Source organism: Taudactylus pleione, unplaced genomic scaffold (assembly GCF_031769625.1).
Source record: "Taudactylus pleione unplaced genomic scaffold, aTauple2 ptg000019l, whole genome shotgun sequence".
NCBI lineage: Eukaryota > Metazoa > Chordata > Amphibia > Anura > Myobatrachidae > Taudactylus > Taudactylus pleione.
The window spans coordinates 36777280-36797115 of NW_028284421.1; the positions used below are offsets into that span (position 1 = coordinate 36777280).

At 42.7% G+C, this 19836-nt stretch overlaps 1 protein-coding gene across 1 annotated transcript in view; it reads left to right on the forward strand.

The window, feature by feature from the left end:
• The window catches only part of GOLGB1 (golgin B1), a 49656-nt gene extending 45478 nt beyond the window's left edge, over positions 1 to 4178 (forward strand). The window contains exons 14-16 of the mRNA XM_088447035.1: positions 249 to 374; positions 1021 to 1114; positions 2117 to 4178. Of these exons, the coding sequence (XP_088303161.1) occupies positions 249 to 374; positions 1021 to 1114; positions 2117 to 2248 (352 nt within the window). The 3' untranslated portion in view covers positions 2249 to 4178. The remainder of the gene's footprint in view (positions 1 to 248; positions 375 to 1020; positions 1115 to 2116) is intronic.
• The last annotated feature ends 15658 nt before the right edge of the window (positions 4179 to 19836 follow it).

Genomic DNA, 19836 nt, shown 5'->3' on the forward strand with positions numbered 1-19836 from the left:
TTACTTCCTACTGCTTATCACTACTTGCTTTTATTAGCCATAGCGAGTCGCTGTACCCTAGTTATAACATTATGTTAATTGATATGCTGTGTACGGATGTAGAACTGTGTGTATAATCTCTGTATGGTGCTGCAGCACCAAAGGATAATACTGAAGGACATTAGAATTAAAACAGTGATCTATACTTAGTAATTATAATATCCTTTTTTGGGGGGGCCCTTTTGAAAAATGAATGTGTATTACCGTAGGTATCTAGAGTTAAAGCAACAGAATACTGAGCAAGAACAAGTGAGGGCAGTTCTAGAGCAACAACTGAGGGAGGAACGCCAGAAAGCAGATTACAGGATTCAGGAAATGGAGGAAAACATGAACAGGTAGAGTACCTGAAACAGAATGTGATTGAGACCACTGGAGAGAAGGGAAAAGAGATGGTAACTGGGAGGCGAGAGGACAAGCACATGCTGTATAAGCTGCACATATATGCAGTCATTTATACAATTATTACACTGAAGGAAAAATATAGAAATATATAACAAGTGAATACAATATATAGTTTTAAGAAGATTGTTTGAACCATTTCGCACAGCATCCATTTTGGAACAGATAGAAAGATTGTAAGGATCATTTGTTACTTAAAATCTTTGTTTTATGTGTAGTAACCTGTTTGTGTATCATAAGCATCAGTTCACTGCTTTGCAAAGTTTAGAAGGAACACTGAGGGAGAAGGGCAGGTAAATGAGAGGCCAAGAGATGATCAGAATGGTAAGATAGTATAAAAATGAGCAATCTCTCCTCCAGAAAAGTAATCTGAACAGTTTATATAACTTTATGTACTCCATATAGTTGACACATCTGTCCAGCCTGGTGATCCACATGTCTGGCTCATTTAGTGCTGTGTCCATCGTGCAGTGAATGCAGGCACATCAAATGTGGGCAATAGCTGTGTATGTGAGGCATAGTACAGTGTTCTGACACACAGATCATTCTGGGCAGTCTTTTACCTCAGTCTTTTCTCTTTAGGATGACATCACATGACTGGTCAGAAGCTCAAGACCCTGTTGTGCCACATGAGCTGTCACTACTGATGGAACCACATGACACTACAAGCAGTAAGGTGAATAAGCGGAATCCCCATGAGTCCTCTCTACCATTGTCCTCTCTCTCCCTTTTTCCCTTTCTTCTACACTAAGGGGTACATTTACTAAAGTGAGAGTATTTACAAGTGGCGATGTTGCCCATAGCAACTAATCAGATTCTAGCTATTATCTTCTAGAAGGTGTTAGTTAACTGTTAAGTAGAATCTTATTGGTTGCTATGGGCAACATCACTTCTAAAAACTCTCACTATAGTAAATGTACCCCTAATTGTTATCTAACCAAAGCTCTTTCAGCTGCTATCTATATATTTACCTAGTTCTAATAACTTTGTTTTTATTTACTGCACTTTTATGGGAAACATTGTTTACTGTCTGCTAATCACTTGGTTTCTCTAGTGAAGCTTCAGACTCCTCACCACTCTCAGCCTCATTGGGACATGTGTGAACTCCGTGCACCACTAGCTGATTGCTTTTATTTTCTTAACTACACTAGAAAAATGTTTGACACTGCTTGTTGTGGGACATGCCACATTTTTCCTTTACACCGTTCTATTGATTGTGCCACAGTTTTATGAAAAGTGTCTGTTACCACTGACTGTTTAGTCTACAGCGGGCCCCCAAGCATCCTATTGGCCAGAACAACCACCACTTTGTCTGTGCCTGAGTGGAAGCAGAGTTGTCACGACGATGAATCATGTTGAGCCTATGAGGGGCAGCAGCGAGCCATCTCACCAAAGAAATAGACACATGGCAAAATGATAAAGATAATATCATTTCTATATAAAGACCAAGCACAGTAGATGCTCAGTAGCAGCAATGATTTCATTTTTTAGCATCCCGACCCTTTATCTTGCCACTCTCCTAGACACTCTTCTTTCGTTACTTGCATCTTATCCAATGCAAACTCCCATCTTCCTATTTTTATCTGCAGTGTTGTTTAATTTCTCCCTTTTATATATCTCTGTCCATTTGCCATTATCGCTGCACCCCATTTACTTCCCTGGTTGTGTTTATTTACAGGCTCGGAGTTCATCGCTACGAAGATTACTACGAGTTATCTTCTGCTCTCGTACCAAGACACCTCTGCTCACTGCTATATATTTCTTAATCATCCACGTGCTGCTATTGCTGTGCTTTACGGGACATCTCTGAGAGACATATACCTTGCCCCAAAAATATCACCTGGGAGCTGAGGGGTAACCTTACCACCTGTATGCTGCGTTTGATGGGGAAATAAGAGAGGAGTTCACAGCTAGTGCCAATAAATGATTTTTTTTTTTTCCTTCTATCTTACCATATCCTGTGTTGTGACATCACTGAAGCCAATGTATGACATAGTAACTCTGGCTCAGGGCTACAGCCTATCATATGCTGTAATGTGTGGTCAGTATAACCACAGGAAGTGCCCAAGACGTTTACAGCTTGCAGTAATATTGTTACCCCTCAGTAAGACCGTAACCCTGGGATGTTTTCTCAAAACAACTCATTGGAATCCAGGTGAAATGTAATTTCTGCTCCAATTCACCTTTGTTGCCTTTCACTCAATTCCAAAGTCTGACGTATTCCCCTTGGGAGCTTGGAAATGATCTTTTGTTCCTCAGGGCCTTTGTGGTTCTGTACCCTGCAACGTTTGTGCAGTAAGATTGCACTAGATGAGAGGAGAAAAGTTATTTGAGCGTTTGTAAATAAAATGTGTCGTTATACTGTCTCATCTTTATATATACTTGTAACCAATTATTTTTTTTCATCCTCTTATAGTACCTGAAAGAACTGCAAATTACTGTTTTTTTTATTTATTATTATTAATGGAAACAATCCAGCACCTTCATTCCTTTACATGTAGATTTTATGAGAAAATACATAGGGATTACTTTATGCAAACTAATGCATAAGAGAGGTGCAATTTGTCTCATCAGCAACTGTTTCTGCCTCAGGCACTTTAAGATGCAGTCTTTGGCAAGTGGTTTCCATATACACTGTACAGATCTGTGAGGATGTACAAGTGCTTTCTATATGGGCAAACATCCAACAATAGAAAGGAGCACATTGTGTACAGCATCTCTAGTAACCAGTTCTATTTATTCATCAATGAAAGAGGCAGAATCACAAATGAACAGCGTGCAGTAACTTGCTGGATAGAAGCATCTTGCCTGGAAGTGACTAGTGTTTGTGAATCAGACCACTATGGCCTCTGTGATTGTTATATCACAGACTGCCAAGGGGGCTCTGATGGCATTCCAGGTGATTGGTGGGCTCTAGTACACCTACAGACAACAAGCTATTATCCTAGCTGCTGGCATGTAGATTTGTCAGCTTTCATTGTGCCTTTTGTTTTACTGAATGTGCACCCTCTTTCTCCTGTGTAATTTAAGCAGCAGATTTTTGTGGACTTAAACCAAAATATCATATCTGAAACATATCTTTAATTTTGATGTATTTATGATCTGGAACAATAATCATGTTATTGTGATATTGCCACATTTCATTCTACATGAATTTAACATAATGTGTATATGTGTAATCTTATCTATGTGTACAGTGTGTGTTCTCCTGCACAGTGTATATACAGTATTCATGCTTGCCTTGTTTCTTGATGCACTAAGTTAACAAGTGTCTCATCTTTAAATACTGTATAAATTGTGCATCTAATGTTTCAATGATCTTTTCTGTTGATTTGACACTTAATTATTCAGTATTATGTGTGCACATAAACCTTTCTCTCTCCACTTGCCTCCAACAGGATGGGATTAGTAGATTTATTCCCTATTTTTAGCAGGATTTCTGTATTGTGTCTAAATTGCAAGTAAAAGGCTTGATGGAGGCATTTTGTAATCGGCCCTGTGGTGCATAATCCCTTTATAAGACTCCTTTCCTGCCATTCCTAAATGTATAGACCAAGTTTGTACAACTGCAGAGTGTATGTATGTGTGCGTGTACACACTCTCATTCCATCATCCTTGGGATATTCTATCTTCCTTCTTTTTTGGACACGGAGATAAAATGATCTTTTAATTACATTTGAGTAATAAGGTATTGTTTGTCCAGATTTTAATTATGAATAAAAATATATTTTTTACTTAAATTGAGTTGGATGACTATCTTCTTTAGATTAGATTCATATGTTAATTAATAAGGAAGGGCTAATACAACCATTACAGATAGAATGTTACATTGCTGGTAGTTGGAAAAGCCCTGTAGGTGTCCAGTTACTGTAGATGGAAATGTTACTAGAGGTGGGTACACACTAAACCAGGCCTGGCCAACCTGTGGTTCTCCAGCTGTTGTAAAACTACAAGTCCCAGCATGCTTTACCAACTGATTAGTGGGAGGATATGCTGGGACTTCTAGTTTTAATAACAGCTAGAGATCCACAGGTTGGCCAGGCCTGCACTATACAATATATTGGCCAATCTGCGATGGATCGTCGTATCCTGTGTACATCAGGGTTTCCTAAACTCTGTTCTCAAGGCACCTTAACAGTCCAGGTTTTAAGTATATCCATGATTGTACACAGATGGTATAATCAATCTAAATGAGGTACTAATTAAGTCACCCATGCTTAATCAAGGATATACTTAAAACCTGAACTGTTAGGGAGCCTTGAGGACAGAGTTTGGGAACCCCTGCTGTACACCCAAATCCACCCGAAGCATGTACGGCAATGCGCTATATATTATTGCATCATGCATCGATGGGTCGGCACATTCGTTAGGTGTGTACTCTGCTTAAGACTGAGTTAGCAACTGATCCAAAAGCTTAGCCAATGGTGGTAATTGAATAACAAGTAAAGTCTGCGTGTGCGTAGTTCATCATTTATATGTGTTGCTTTTATGTTTTGTTTATATTACTTCATTTTAAAAGTTGGGAGGTATTGTACCACACAATGAAACTACAGACAAATATACCTGGGATGCAGTCAGGAAGCCAACGGCCGCAATGCTGACCGCCGGCATCCCGACAGAAGACTAATGACAGGCATCGAAATCCCGACACCTATCATTATCCCTACGCCTGGAGTCCGACGCCCGGCAAACCGAACGAAGGTAAGGCGGGCGCGGACAGCCGCGTGGGGGGGAGGGTTAGGTTTCAGGGCTCCTGGGGGGACTTAGGGCTAGGCACCCGCCTGGGAGGGTTGGAGTTAGGCTAGGGGAAGGGGGGTTAGGGTTAGGCACTCATGGGGGAGGTTAGTTTTAGGCACACCCCCCCCCCGGGAGACTTAGGTTTAAGCTGCGGGAAAGGGGGTTAGGTTTAAGCACTAGGGGGGGAGGGTTAGGGATAGGTAAAATACTTACCTTGTCGGGATCTCCTCGGTCGGCCATGCACTGTCGGGATTTGAACCGGCAGTCATTCATACCGATCCCTTAGCAGCTATCACTGGAATTTTTCAAAAATAAAAAAGTTAATATGTATTCTTTATCATTTACAATGAAGCTGTTTCTGGCGAACATATTTTCTTGTTCCTACCTGGTGCTGATACAGTATGTTCCTTAGTCTCACACCCAAATGGAAGTCTGATTTATAATCCTGATAGCTTTATGTCATTTTAAATTGATATTGTTTCTGTATCTTGTGAATAATGCAACTGTCAGAAATGGGAGGGAATTTCTTTAGTTATAGAGCATGGTAGTTTTGTATACATTTTTATGACATTATGGGGTATATTTATCAAAGTTTCGATTTTACGTTCGATTTTGATCATTTACTAAAGTCAAAATTGAATGTGAAATCGAATGTGAAACCGAATCCCCTTCAAAATCGAATATCGTTTAAACATCAGTATTTAAACATAGACCAGCATCCCCTGACTTACTAATATTCGAATCGAAATCGAACACAACATCCCCAAAATAAAAGACCTGCTTAATGCTGGTGATTTTAGCATGGTTCTTTAAAATAAAAAAAAACAGCAACGTGCAGTGTGAGCCAGTCCTAGATGTGGAAAAGACATAGGGGTCCCCCCTATTTTCAACAACCAGCACTGTGGGGATGTAGTGCCGCAGCAGGGGGACATGGCGTCCCAAAGCATTCAGCACCCCATACTAGTCAGTCCAGGCCAGGGAATCCTGGGGAAGTGGGGACCCCTCAAGAAAGGGGTCACCCCTCTCCAGGTAACCCCAGGGCTGAAGCCCGGGGCTATCTCCTGCACCCCTGGCCGGTGGGTGCGGGGTTGATAGGTGTAAAAAACAGAATAAAACTAATATTTTCTTTTACATGGGGACTATAGGTCCCCGCATTCCAGTACTGGTAGAACCACAAGTACCAGAATGCGGGGCATTAAGGGGCCTCTAGTACCTATATTCCCCCTGTAAAGGAAATATTAAAATAAAGCCAGTACACACACACCGTTGAAAGTAAAATTTTATTACATACACTCAAACTATACTTACCTTGTCCCCGGTGTTCAGTCCTCTTGTCCAGTACAATCCCACTTTACACAGAATTATTTAACACAAAGGTTATCTTTGAGATCACATGAAGGTCCGTTGTAGAAAACAAGCTCTTATACTTTGGGCCGTATTCAATTAGAGGCGAAAAGCCTGTTTCGCCTGTTTTATGTCTAAAATATCGCCTAAAAAGTTTTCACCTAATTCAATTCCATGACAATTTCGCCTAAGCGGAAACTTGATGCATTGAATTAGGCAAAAAAGATTCTCCAATTAATAGTAGGTGAAAAGTGCAAAATCTTTATTTTGGGGGGCAAATGTGTGGAAATTACTCAGAACCCTAAAACCTAAGAACACCCCAAAAAAGACATGTCATTTTTGGAGTGAAAATTTAAAAAATGGGGGGACAAGCATAAAAACTAGTGAAATGGGTTTCTTGAGGGGCTGCAAGGATGGGTCAGGTGTTTTTGGGATTGCAGCAGGTGGATTTCTCAAGTTTTTAAAAAGTTCAGTTTAGAGACTTTAAAATATGCTAGCACCCATTTCCAAGTACCCCAAATTTGACTGAACTACTTATTTTCACCTGTGATATCTGTGGTGTGTCTGCAATGGGGTAGAAAGTTTTTGAAACAGCAAAATGAAAGAAATTAATGTACATGCTTACCTACTGTAAATAGCCCCTCTCCAGCTGACCGCATCGGGGGCTGGGCTGGGTTATCCATGTCACTAGGCCCTGTCCCCGGCACGGCAAAATGCTGTGATTCTTGGGTCCCTTCGCCCCTCTGTACAGACCTGTGAATTCCCAGTATAATATTCCCATACTGCCCACTTCACTAGGAAGTGTGCAGGTTGACGGAAATACACCTACTCTTCCAGGGTGCCGGGGACTACCCGATAAAATCAAGATTGTAGGTAACTTCCGGGAGAGTAGATAAGTATGACATAATGCCATTTTTTCTTGAAAATGACTAAATTAGTTTTATTTATGCCATTGGTATATCTAATAATACTTAGATATCATAATATTTGTCACAAATTTCATACTCCAAACTAGGGGTGTGCACCGGCAACTTTTTGTGTTTTGGATCTGGATCTTTCTTCGTGTTTTGGATCTGGATTGGTTTTGCCAAAACCACCCTTTCCGTGTTTTGGGTTCTGGGTTTTGTGTTTTGGATCTGTATTTTTTTTTTTTAAAAAGCATAAAAACAGCTAAAATCACAGAATTTGTGGGTTTTTCTGCTCCTATGCTATTATTAACCTCAATAACCTTAATTTCAACTCATTTCCAGTCTATTCTGAACACCTCACAATAGTGTTTTTATGTCCAAAAGGTTGCACCGAGGTAGCTGGATGACTATGCTATGCGATACGAGTGGGCGGCACAAACACGTGGCCCATCTAGGAGTGACACTGCAGTGGCAGACAGGATTGCAGTTTGAAAAACTAGGCCCCAAACAGTACATAATGCAAAGAAAAAAAAGAGGTGCAAGATGGAATTGTCCTTGGGCCCTCCCACCCACCCTTATGTTGTATAAACAGGACATGCACACTTTAACAAACCAATCATTTCAGCGCCAGAGTCTGCCACACGACTGTGGCTGAAATGATTGGTTCGGTTGGGTCCCCACAAAACAAGCTGGCAATTAATCTGTCCCTACACAAACTGGCTCTACGGAGGCAAGATGTTGTCCTCATCCTCCTCATCCACCAATTCCTCACCCTCTTCAGTGTTGTGTACATCCTCATCCTCAGAGTATTAATTCATCCCCGCTGGAATCCACCACCACAGGTCCCTCTGTACGATCTGGAGGCTGGTCTCCCTGGAAGAGTTGATAATTCATTTTTATGAACATCATCTTTTCCACATTTTGTGGAAGCAACCTCCTACGCCTTTCGCTGACAAGGTTCCCGGCTGCACTAAACACTCTTTCGGAGTACACACTGGAGGGGGGGCAACTCAGGTAAAATAGAGCCAGTTTGTACAGGGGCCTCCAAATTGCCTCTTTTTCCTGCCAGTACAGGTACGGACTGACATGCTTACTTGGATGCTGTCACCAATTTAATCCTCCACCATTCTGTCAATGGTGACAGTATCATATGCAGTGACAGTAGACATGTCAGAAATTGTTGCCAGGTCCTTCAGTCCAGACCAGATGTCCAAACTTGGTCCTGCCTGCCCTGCATCACCGCCAGCGGGTTGCTTAGGATACCTACGTTTTTTTTCCTGGCAGCCCCAGTTGCGGGAGAAAATGAAGAAGGAGCTGTTGACGTGTCACGTTCCGCTTCAGCTGACAGTGTTTTCACCAGCAGGTCTTTGCACCTCTGCAGGCTTGTGTCGGCCGGAAAGAGAGACACCACATAGGCTTTTAAACCTAGGATCGAGCGCGGTGGCCAAAATGTAGTGGTCTGATTTCAACAGATTGACCACCCTGGAATCCTGGCAAAGCGAATGAAGGGCTTCATCCACAAGTCCCACATGCCGAGCGGAATCGCTCCGTCTTAGCTCCTCCTTCACTTTCTCCAGCTGCTTCTGCAAAAGCCTGATGAGGGGAATGACCTGACTCAAGCTGGCAGTGTCTGAACTGACTTCACGTGTGGCAAGTTCGAAGGGCTGGAGAACCTTGCACAACACGGAAATCATTCTCCACTGCGCTTGAGTCAGGTGCATACCCCCTCCTTTGCCTATGTCATAGGTGGATGTATAGGCTTGAATGGCCTTTTGCTGCTCCTCCATCCTCTGAAGCATATAGAGGGTTGAGTTCCACCGCGTCACAACCTCTTGCTTCAGGTGATGGCGGGGCAGGTTCAAGAGTGTTTGCTGGCACTCCAGTCTTCGTCATGCAGTCGCTGAATGGCGAAAGTGGCCAGAAATTTTTCGGGCACCCAAAACGTCTCCTGCACGCCCCTGTCGCTTTTCAGAAAATTCTGCACCACCAAGTTTATTGTGTGAGCAAAACATGGGACGTGCTGGAATTTGCCCAGATGTAATGCCCGCACAAGATTGGTGGCGTTGTCAGATATCACAAATCCCCAGGAGAGTCTAAGTGGGGTAAGCCACTGGGCGATGATTTCCCTCAGTTTCTCTAAGAGGTTGTCGGCGGTGTGCCTCTTGCTGAAACCGGTGATACACAGCGTAGCCTGCCTTGTAACGAGCTGGCGTTTCTGAGATGCTGCTACTGGTGACGCTGCTGTTGCTGCGTAAGGTGATACAGAAATGTTGGGGATGGTCTTGGGCACAATTTATTATATGCGCTACATCAGCATATTACAGATATAACCAGTGATATGCACGTTTGTAGTGATATACATTTCACAACAAGCGTATATATTAAATATTTTGTTAAACCGGTGGTGCTCCCCTAGAGTTAAAGATATAACATAGTAAAGAAAAAGAAAACTCTGTTTTTGGGGGCACTCTAATTTTAAAATTTAAACTTTATTAAGATCTCATCATAGATGTGGTAGGACTAACCACAATAAACATATAAATACAGACAAACATACACAATACTACAATAGACAGATGATATATCACTTGATATGTGTGCCCCTCCTGAGATCAGGAATTAGGACAAAATCAAGTAAAGTTGTGACTTAGAGGCAGGTGAAGAATACAAATCACTAATCTTATAGAGGGATTAAATAGTCATGAAGCCCCTCCTGTGCTACTATCAAGTATGATTAAGTAAAATATTACAAACCAATCGCAATATTATTGCTGTCTATATTATTAACAGTTTGTTTCATAAATCAAACTCCATAAGTACAAGACAGACTGTATGTAAAAAACCCATCAACGTGATAGTATAGTAATGAAAAGCATCTGTATATCCCGATGAAGTAATAATCTGCTTTTAATCACATGCCCGTCGGCAGAGGTGGTCAATGAGAGTTACCCTCTACAAATACAGATGATGCACAGAATTTCCTGCATCTGCTGTCAGCTCCCAGAGATGGAGCTGATGAGAGTACAGAAATAATAGTACAGGGAGAGAAAAAAGCGATCTTACATAGCAAATTGGAGGGATATAGCTATTTAATAAGATAAGTATTCACACCAAGTTCACCGGTGATAACAATTCTAAACCACTCTCAGTTCTCAAGTCACCTTGATAATATCATTATTTGGAGTCATATATTGGTTCTCCATTTATCATGGGTGAAAATATTTACAAAAACATATACATATAATAATCCAGACTTCAATAGACTAAGATATGTTAATAAACAATAGAGGAGAAAATAATATATCTGCAATTCCCTCTACATGTATTTGTAACAGTGTTACAAGAGACAATTCTATTGTTATCTTTAATGCAATTTTAAAAAGGGATTGTCTTTACTTGTTACTGTTTACAGAAGGTCAATACATGGCAAGTATATCTTAAGTTCATATCATAATTAACATGAAATATGCCCCATAGCAGAAGAAAATGCTGGTTATAAATTGTCAGACAAAAGAAAAGGAAATTAGAAACAAGAAACAATGAAATATGAAAGTCTCTGTTCCATGCACAATCCTACAATACTATCTCAACATGTGCAATCAATATTGCAGTGAATGTCTGAATAGTAAGGAGGCTGCCCTACTTAGAGACATAGACTCACAACCCTCTATTGACAGATATGGGGGAACGATTCCCTTGGTGAGGAAAAACCTCACTATCTGTGCAGGATCATAATAGAAAAAAGAGACATAGTACTTTACCAGCTGGCAACCCTGCCTGTACTAAACCTAAACCCTGTGTAGGGGATTCTATCAGCATGAAGTTCAATGCACTACGAACATCCTTCAGTGTATTCTCCTCATGTGGACAACGTGCGTTTCACCCTGCGGCTTCATCAAGGTTTCTCTAAGAGGTTGTCGTCAGTGTGCCTCTTACTGAAACCGGTGATACACAGCGTAGCCTGCCTTGGAACGAGCTGGCGTTTCTGAGATGCTGCTACTGGTGACGCTGCTGTTGTTGCTGCGTAAGGTGATACATCTACCCAGTGGGCTGTCACAGTCATAGTCCTTAGTCTGCCCTGTTCCACTTGTCCACATGTCCATGGTTAAGTGGACATTAGGTACAACCGCATTTTTCAGGACACTGAGGACACTTTTTCTGACGTTTCTGTACAGTCTTGGTATCGCCTGCCTAGTGAAGTGGAATCTAGACGGGATTTGGAACTGGGGACACACTACCTCCATCAATTGTCTAAATCCCACTGCACTAATGGCGGATACCGGACGCACGTCTAACACCAACATAGCAGTCAAGGCCTCAGTTATACGTTTTGCTTCAGGATGACTGCTGTCGTACTTCATCCTCCTCGCTAAGGACTGTTGGAGGGTGAATTGTTTAGTAAAAGTAGTGGTGTTCCTACTTCCTCTCTGGGATGATGAACGACTCCCAGCAGCAACAGCAGCAGCGGCAGTAGTAGGTGTAGCAATGCAGGATCCTCCGGAGGAAACCCGGATAGGAGAGTCAGTCATGCCAGTGACATGGCCTGCAGGACTACTTCCGATCCTGACTAAGGAGGAAATTGACGAGGAGGGAGTTGACGGTGTGGTTTGCAGGCGCTTGGATACAACAGGACAAAGGGATTTAGGTGTCCCTGGACTGCTTACGGTCTTAGCCAAAGTTTCTGAACTTGACAGTAACTTTTTACGAACGCGCTGCAGGTGACGTATAAGAGAGGATGTTCCTAGGTGTTAACATCCCTACCCCTACTTATTTCACCTTCACATATGGTACATATGGCAAGACAGTTGTTGTCCGGATTTGGATAGAAATATTGCCAGACCAAAGAGGTGGAATGTTTGGTCCTCTGCCCAGGCATGACCGTGATGGGCTTTTTCATCCCACGGACAACAACTGTCTCCCCAGGAGCCTGATTTAAACAAACCACATCACCATCAGAATCCTCCTCGCCAACTTCCTCCTCATCGCCAGCTATACCAGTATCCTCATCCTGTTGTACTTCAACAGTGACATCTTCAATTTGCATATCAGCAAGTGGACTGTGGGTGCTCCTTTCAGCACTTGCAGGGGGCGTGCAAATGGTGGAAAGAGCCACCTCTTCCCGTCCAGTGCTGGGAAGGTCAGGCATCGCAACCGCCACCACACTTGGACTCTCCTTGGGGATTTGTGATATCTTCTTAGAACACACAGTTCTTCTCTGTGCTTTTGCCAGCTTAACTTGTTTGATTTTTTTAGCGGGAGGAGGGCTTCCATCGTCATGTGAAGCTGAACCACTAGTCATGAACATAGGGAAAGACCTTAGCCGTTCCTTGCCACTCCGTGAAGTAAATGGCATATTGGCAAGTTTACGTTTCTCCTCAGATGATTTAAATGTTTTTTTTAAGGTCATTTTCCTGAACTTTGTCATTTGGGATTGTATGTGCTCTCTACTATGACATTGGGCATCGGCCTTGGCAGACGACGTTGATGGCATATTATCGTCTATGTCATGACTAGTGGCAGCAGCTTCAGCACTAGGAGGAAGTGGTTCTTGATCTTTCCCTATTTTATTTTTATCGGAGAAAGTTTGGTCCTCCATTTATGTTATATTGATATATACGTGCGGCTAAGGCGCACACAAACACAGAAAATTATTTTTTATTTTTGTTGGAGACTAGTGCACTTTGTGGGTTACACCACCCTTTAAGAAATGAGCCAGCCGGCTCTTTACTTATGGGACACAGGCGCACGCTTGGCGCTGCTCCTTTGTTGATGCACGTGCAGCTACAGTGCACACAATTCACAAAGACAGAAAAAAAGAATTTTTTATTTTCTGTAGAGCGCACTTTGAGGGTTACACCACCCTTTAGCGCACGAGTCAGCCGGCCCTTTACTTATGGGACACAGGCGCACGCTTGGCGCTACTTTGTTGTTGCACGTGCGGCTACTGCGCACACAATTCACAAACAAAAAATAATTTTTTATTTTGTTTGGAGTGCACTTTGGGGGTTACAGCACCCTTTAACGGTCAAGCCAGCTGGCCCTTCACTTATGACACAGGAGCACGCTTGACGCTACTTTGTTGATGCACGTGCGGCTACTGCGCACACAATTCACAAACACAAAAAAAAAATTTTTTTTTTTGGAGTGCACTTTGGGGAAGCACCCCTGATGCACAGATCACCCCCTGGCCAACACTACAGCACCCCTCTAGGACTACAGCCTTTATGAGACACTGCACAACACAGTCCAGCCAGCCCCTATAGACTTTGGAGTGGACACAGCCCCTATGACTGCAACTGACTGCACAACACAGCCCAGCCAGCCCCTATGACAGCAGCACAACACAGCCCAGCCAGCCCCTATGACAGCAGCACAACACAGCCCAGCCAGCCCCTATGACAGCAGCACAACACAGCCCAGTCAGCCCCTATGGACTGAGTGGTCACAGCCCTTATGGACAACAGCAGCACAACACAGTCCAGCCAGCCCTAGCTCCCACCCTCCCTCTTCACTGTCCACAGCCGGAGTGAGAAATGGCGCCAACGCGGGGACCTTTTATAGAATCCAAAACCCGCGAGATCCGGATGGCGGGATGATGACGTTTTGCCCCGATTTCAGTTCCAAGTCAGGCGGGAAAAGTCGAGCCTGACTCGGATACGACTCAGATCAGAGGGGCACGGGGGAGTTCGGATTTCAGAAATCCGAACCCGCTCATCCCTACTCCAAAGTTGTTACAAATATTCATACTACTATGTATCTATGAAGAGAAAGGCACTATTTTAGTTTTCTTCTCAGACAAAATAATGGATAAGTCTCTACCTTTTGTGCTATATAGTATACGTGATACAATTCTTCTATGTCTATATAAATAGGAGATGTAGAAAGGGAAAACTATACATATAAAAATGTTGCTGTGACAAAAAGTACAGTATGTAGGGATGCGCATTTAAAGAACACTGGCAACAGATAGTAATGAATGGACAATAGGATGGATTGGATAAAAATGAAATTGTGAGTTCGAAATTCCAGTAGTGTGAATAAGGTGTGGGTCCATAACAGTGACTCGTGTGCAACATTTCAGCTCAGTCGGATAATTTTTACTATACCCAGCCGGTGCCTGAAGTTTTGAAAATTTGGCAGGCACTGTTTTGGGACACATATTTTGGCAATTAAGTGATTTTTAAGTTAAAACACTTCAGTTGCACTCTGGAGCTGATTCAGAGCCGCTCGCTAGATGCGATCGATCACACGATGTGTATGCAAATTGTGTAGACAGTGCAATCGCACAGCAATGCATTAGCACACCCAGTATTTTTTAGAGAGCGATCACATAGTGTATGCAGACACCCACCAGCCTTCTTAAGATGCCCACTTGTACATGTCATGTCCAGGAAGCGTAAGCAACCATTGGTACATCGGATGCGTTTGCAACGCTTGAGGTTGACCATACCCTGCCGCAAGCACTGCGAGCACTTCAGTGTAAAAACCAGCCAGGTGACGTGTACTATGATGCTGTCTTTTAATTATGCACACCTCTAAAACGCTGTTGAGATGCTCAGGCACGCCTGCGTTTACTCCTCCACTCCCCCGTTTTGAATGGCCAGCCCGTTACCACCTACAAACTGCTTCCCTTGTCACTCACTCTGCTGGGCTGTGTATGCGCAGCGAGCGAACGCATTGTGAACTTTCGCTAAGGTATGCACACTGCGATGCATGCGTACAATGCATACCATCGCGAGCGGGTCTGAGTGAGCTCCTCTGTTAGGTACAAACCTTCAGGCTAGACCAGACCTGGCCAAAAGGCAGATCACGATCTATCGGTAGCTCACAGGGCATCGCTCCCAATGACATTGATCACTCCAAAGTGAAAAAAACTTCAAAACTGTCTCAGAGAGCCAATCGGAGTGCAGCTCTTGCCTAGCAGCAGTCACTCACACAGCACAGAGACACACTCTCACACTGTCAGTCTCAGCTGTGTGTCTCTGCTCCTCACTGCCTGGCTGTAACACACTGGACTCGCTTCAGTGGCCTCCCCACCAGTGTCGGGCATGATGGACTCTGAAGCCGGACTATATATATGTAAATATAGTGTACCCTCCAGTCCCCACAGCACAGCACCGTTGCTAGCTACACTAGAGAGGACACAGTATGTATGTTGCTCCAGGCCACGCCCCAATCCCTCCCCCTGCCAACTGCACTATAGTGTTTTATGTGCATGCGCAAATCATATAAATAGTTTTTACCATGGAATACTTTTGATACAATGGTTAGTTACCATCGCAATGAAAGTTTTAATGGAGGAAGTCCAGTCAACATTCGATTGTGGGCTTCCGATGTCCATCCCTACTCCCTACCTCCTAGAAAATAATAATTTCTATGTCAGAATACCTGAAAATAGTGCCAGTCGATCTCAGGAGCACACACAGCAAAGATGGCATTTACTGGAAAATTCTAATATTTTTACCTTTTTTTCAGGAGGGCATGGACCCCCTCTTAAACATCTACTCCGAAGGTTTGTATCTGAGTTCAACTGAAGTGTTTTCACCTAAAAACAACTTAATTTCCAAAATATGTGCCCGCTGGGGATAGTAAGAATTATCTGACTGAGCTGAAATTTTGCACATGAGTTACTGTTTTGGACCCACAACTTTTGGAATTTCAAACTCGCAATTTTGTTTTTTCGACCTACCCTAATGGACAATACATAATATTTAAGACTTTCTGAGCAAAACAGCATTCTGATATTCAAGAAAGGTAAAGTCCCCATACATATACAATGGATTGGGGCAACTCCCTGATGCCCAGATGCTGGGGTCGGGGCATTGGTGAAATCCAACATGTTGGATTTCCATGATTTGCTGATCCTGATCAAAATATGATCGTGATCAGCAAATCAGGATTTTTGCATGAAGAATCTGGATTTAGGTCAGGCAGATCAACTGTTCCGGTCCAATTGGGGAAACGATTGGCAGATGTATTGAGACTCACTAACACTACATGCAAAAAAGTCTTTATTCCTTTATCGTCCATCTGGGAGATGCCTTACTTCTGGGATATGTATAGTGGTGGGTGGAGTCGGACACTAACTGAAAACTGGCTCCCAACCCCTCCTCTTCCACCGTAAGCTCAGTCTTGTTTTTAGTGCCTTTGGAGTAAGGCACTAGCTACTGTAGATTGATCTGAGCTTTTAGTTAGGTTTTATTTCTTCATTTTAAAATTTTGGATTTGGGTGCTTAGTTCCTGGAGACAGACGACAAGCACTAACAGAGTTTGAGTTATATAGATTAGGTTTGTGAGAACCTGTATCCCACTATAAAGATGGCCCCTGAGAGAGTCACCAAACTATGTCCCTGGGTCTCTCTCCATTCCAGACACACATCTGAGGAGGCCGCAGGCAGTGATGTCATCAGGCGGGGGGCCACAAGTAGTTTCCAGGTCAGAGATTAAGACAGGTGTCAAGAATCAATAGAGCACTGTTGCACAAAGAGCGCGTGGTGGGAGAGCACAGGCCAGTAGTGAGTAGACGCCGCAGTGCGTGTAGTCACACAGTGGTGACATTATCAGGCCAGGCCGCGGAGACTATGATTACAGGTGTCCTGAATTAGCGGGACCCTGCGGCCGGGCACGCCTCCACTCCCCCAGGTATTTAGTTTGTTTTAAATACAGGCTGCTGCAAAGCCACAGCAGTTGAGTCACAGCAGGCTCTGGGGGAAGGAAGCCTGACAAGATAAGCAGTTAACTTGGATTTTTACTATTGTGTATTTAACCAGGTGTTCTGGGCTTATATACAGTATATATGTGTTTGTGTGTATATATATATATATATATATATATATATATACACACAGGTTGAGTCTCCCATATCCAAAATATTTGGGACCAGGGGTATTTTGGATATCGGAATATTCCGTATTTTGGAATAATTGCATACCATATTAAAATGTCTTAGGAATAGGGCTCAAATCTAAACACAGAATGCATTTATGATTTATATACACCTTATACACACAGCCTACAGGTAATTTTATACAATATTTTCAATAATTTTGTGGCTCAAACAAAGTTTGTGTACATACATGAAATTTATTTGTGTCATATACACCTTATACACACAGCCTATAGGTTAATTTATACTTTATTTTTAATAATTTTGTGCCTTAAACAAAGTTTGTGTGCAATGAACCATCAAAAATCTAAGTTTTCACTATCTCAGTCATGCTAAAAATATTCCGTATTTCGGAATATTTGGATATGGGATACTCAACCTGTATATAGTTACTGCACTGTTGTCACTGATAGTCAGGCAGTAACATACAGGGGTGTGTATGTGACATTTTATTTTACCTTTGGTTTATAGGCAAAGAATTTGGTCTTTAAGGGCCAGGGTTTTTTTGCATTTAAACAAATAGGTGAACAGAAGTCTTCATTAACATCTGTCTTTTCTATTTATTCAGGGCTACCATTTCTATGAAAATTTAAATAGCTTGGAGTAGACTTGTCTTTCTTTCTCAGTATGGATAAGCCAGACAAGGGTTCTTAGAAACAAATCTCTGTTTCTATTTGTACAAAATGTGCGAAAAAATGATAAAAGGTACAGACCAAGGGTCCTCTGTGCTGGTTGTTCACAGGGGGTTTCATTATCGGGTTGTTCGGCTGAACAGTCTGCGATGCCTGATTGGGCTAGAGCTATGGCGGACGCCATAGGTAAATTACGTCACTTTCAGGATTATTATTTGATACCCTGTACTCAAGCTCCTCCATTGGCTGATCCCTCAGTAGCGCCCAGATGGGCCCAAAATATGGGACGTTTCGCTCAGGTGGCAACGTCTCTAAATAAAATGGCACCATCTGCAGGGGCCACAGCCATTAAAAAGCGGTCACATTCCTCTACAGATTTTCCTGGAGAAGAGGCTGCAGCTACATCTGTACAGGAAGAAGGGGAATCGCATTATGACTGGGAGGACACCTCAGACTAGGGGGGTGACTCCCAGCCAGATTCAGGAGTTTCTATGTTGATAGACACTGTCAGGGAAACTTTGCAGTTACAGGAGGCAGCTATGCCAGAGACTAGTGCAGTATCTTTCTTTAACTTAAGAAGAAACATGTTTTGGTTTTCCCAGAATTTTCTCATTTAAGGAAATATTAAAAGAAGCCTGGTTAAAACCTGATTCAAAATTTAGTATTCCGAAAAAATATAAGGGTCTTTATCCTTTTTCAGAAGAGGATACCAAACAATGAGAAGTTCTACCCATGGTGGATGCTCCTATTGCTAGGTTGGTCAGGAATACAGTTATTTCCACAACTCAAACTGTAACTCTTAAAGATCATATGGATAGAAAGAATGAGACTGTTCTAAAATCTTTCTTCACCTTCAGGAGTATCGCTACTGCCATTTCTGGCCAGCGCCTGGGTGATGAAGGCTATCAGTTCTTGGATAAATCAGATGATTACTGGCTTTCAATCAGGAGATGAATCTGAAGCTAACTACTTATTAGATTTCGGAAGCTCTAACCTATATAGGTGACATTTATTAGATACTATACAGATACTATCTCATATCTCAGCCTTAGCTGTTTCTATCAGGCGTTCGTTATGGCTAAAAACATGGAAGACACAGAATCAAAACATGCTTTAGAGGCTTTGCCTTTTAAACGAAGTTCTTTGTTTGGTCCAGAGTTAGCCAAAATTATATCTCAGGTTACAGGAGGAAAAAGTCCTCACCTTCCTGTAAATACACCTAAAACAAAAACTCCTAGGTTTCGTTCATTTCGGAATGAAGGCAGAGGAAGCTTTCAGGATTTCCGAGGTGCGTATAGGGGTCCACGAAGAGGGACCTTTAGGGGACGTGGTGGGCCCCTGCACCAGTTGGCCTGCTGCTAAGCCAGCATGTAGATCCACATGACTGTTGTGGGACTGGGTCCTGTCCTCTATTGGGAGGTCGCTTACTCAAGTTCTGGGAAAATTGGATTTTTTCCAATCTGGATTTTTGGGTAAGTCGAATAGTCACCAGGGGTTATATTGTGGATTTGGAGGGGCCTGTTCCAAAAAGATTCTTTGCCACGCCTCTCCCTGTGGATGGTTGCAGAAAGGCGGCTCTCTTGCAGGCAATTTCTGCGCTTTCCGACTCCGGAGTAATTATCCCAGTTCCTGTACTACAGGAAGGCCTGGTGTTCTACTGCAATCTTTTCCTAGTAGACAAACCAGAAGGGTCATTCCTACCCATTCTCAACCTCAGGGGGTTAAATGCTTGGAGAAATTCAAGATGGAGTCAATAAGGTCAGTCATTTGTTCTATGCAGGAAGATTTTTTGGTCTACATAGATATCAAGGATGCCTACCTCCATATTCCTATATGGAAAGGTCATCAACATCTTCTGCAGTTTGCAGTGGGGCATCGGCATTTTTAGTTT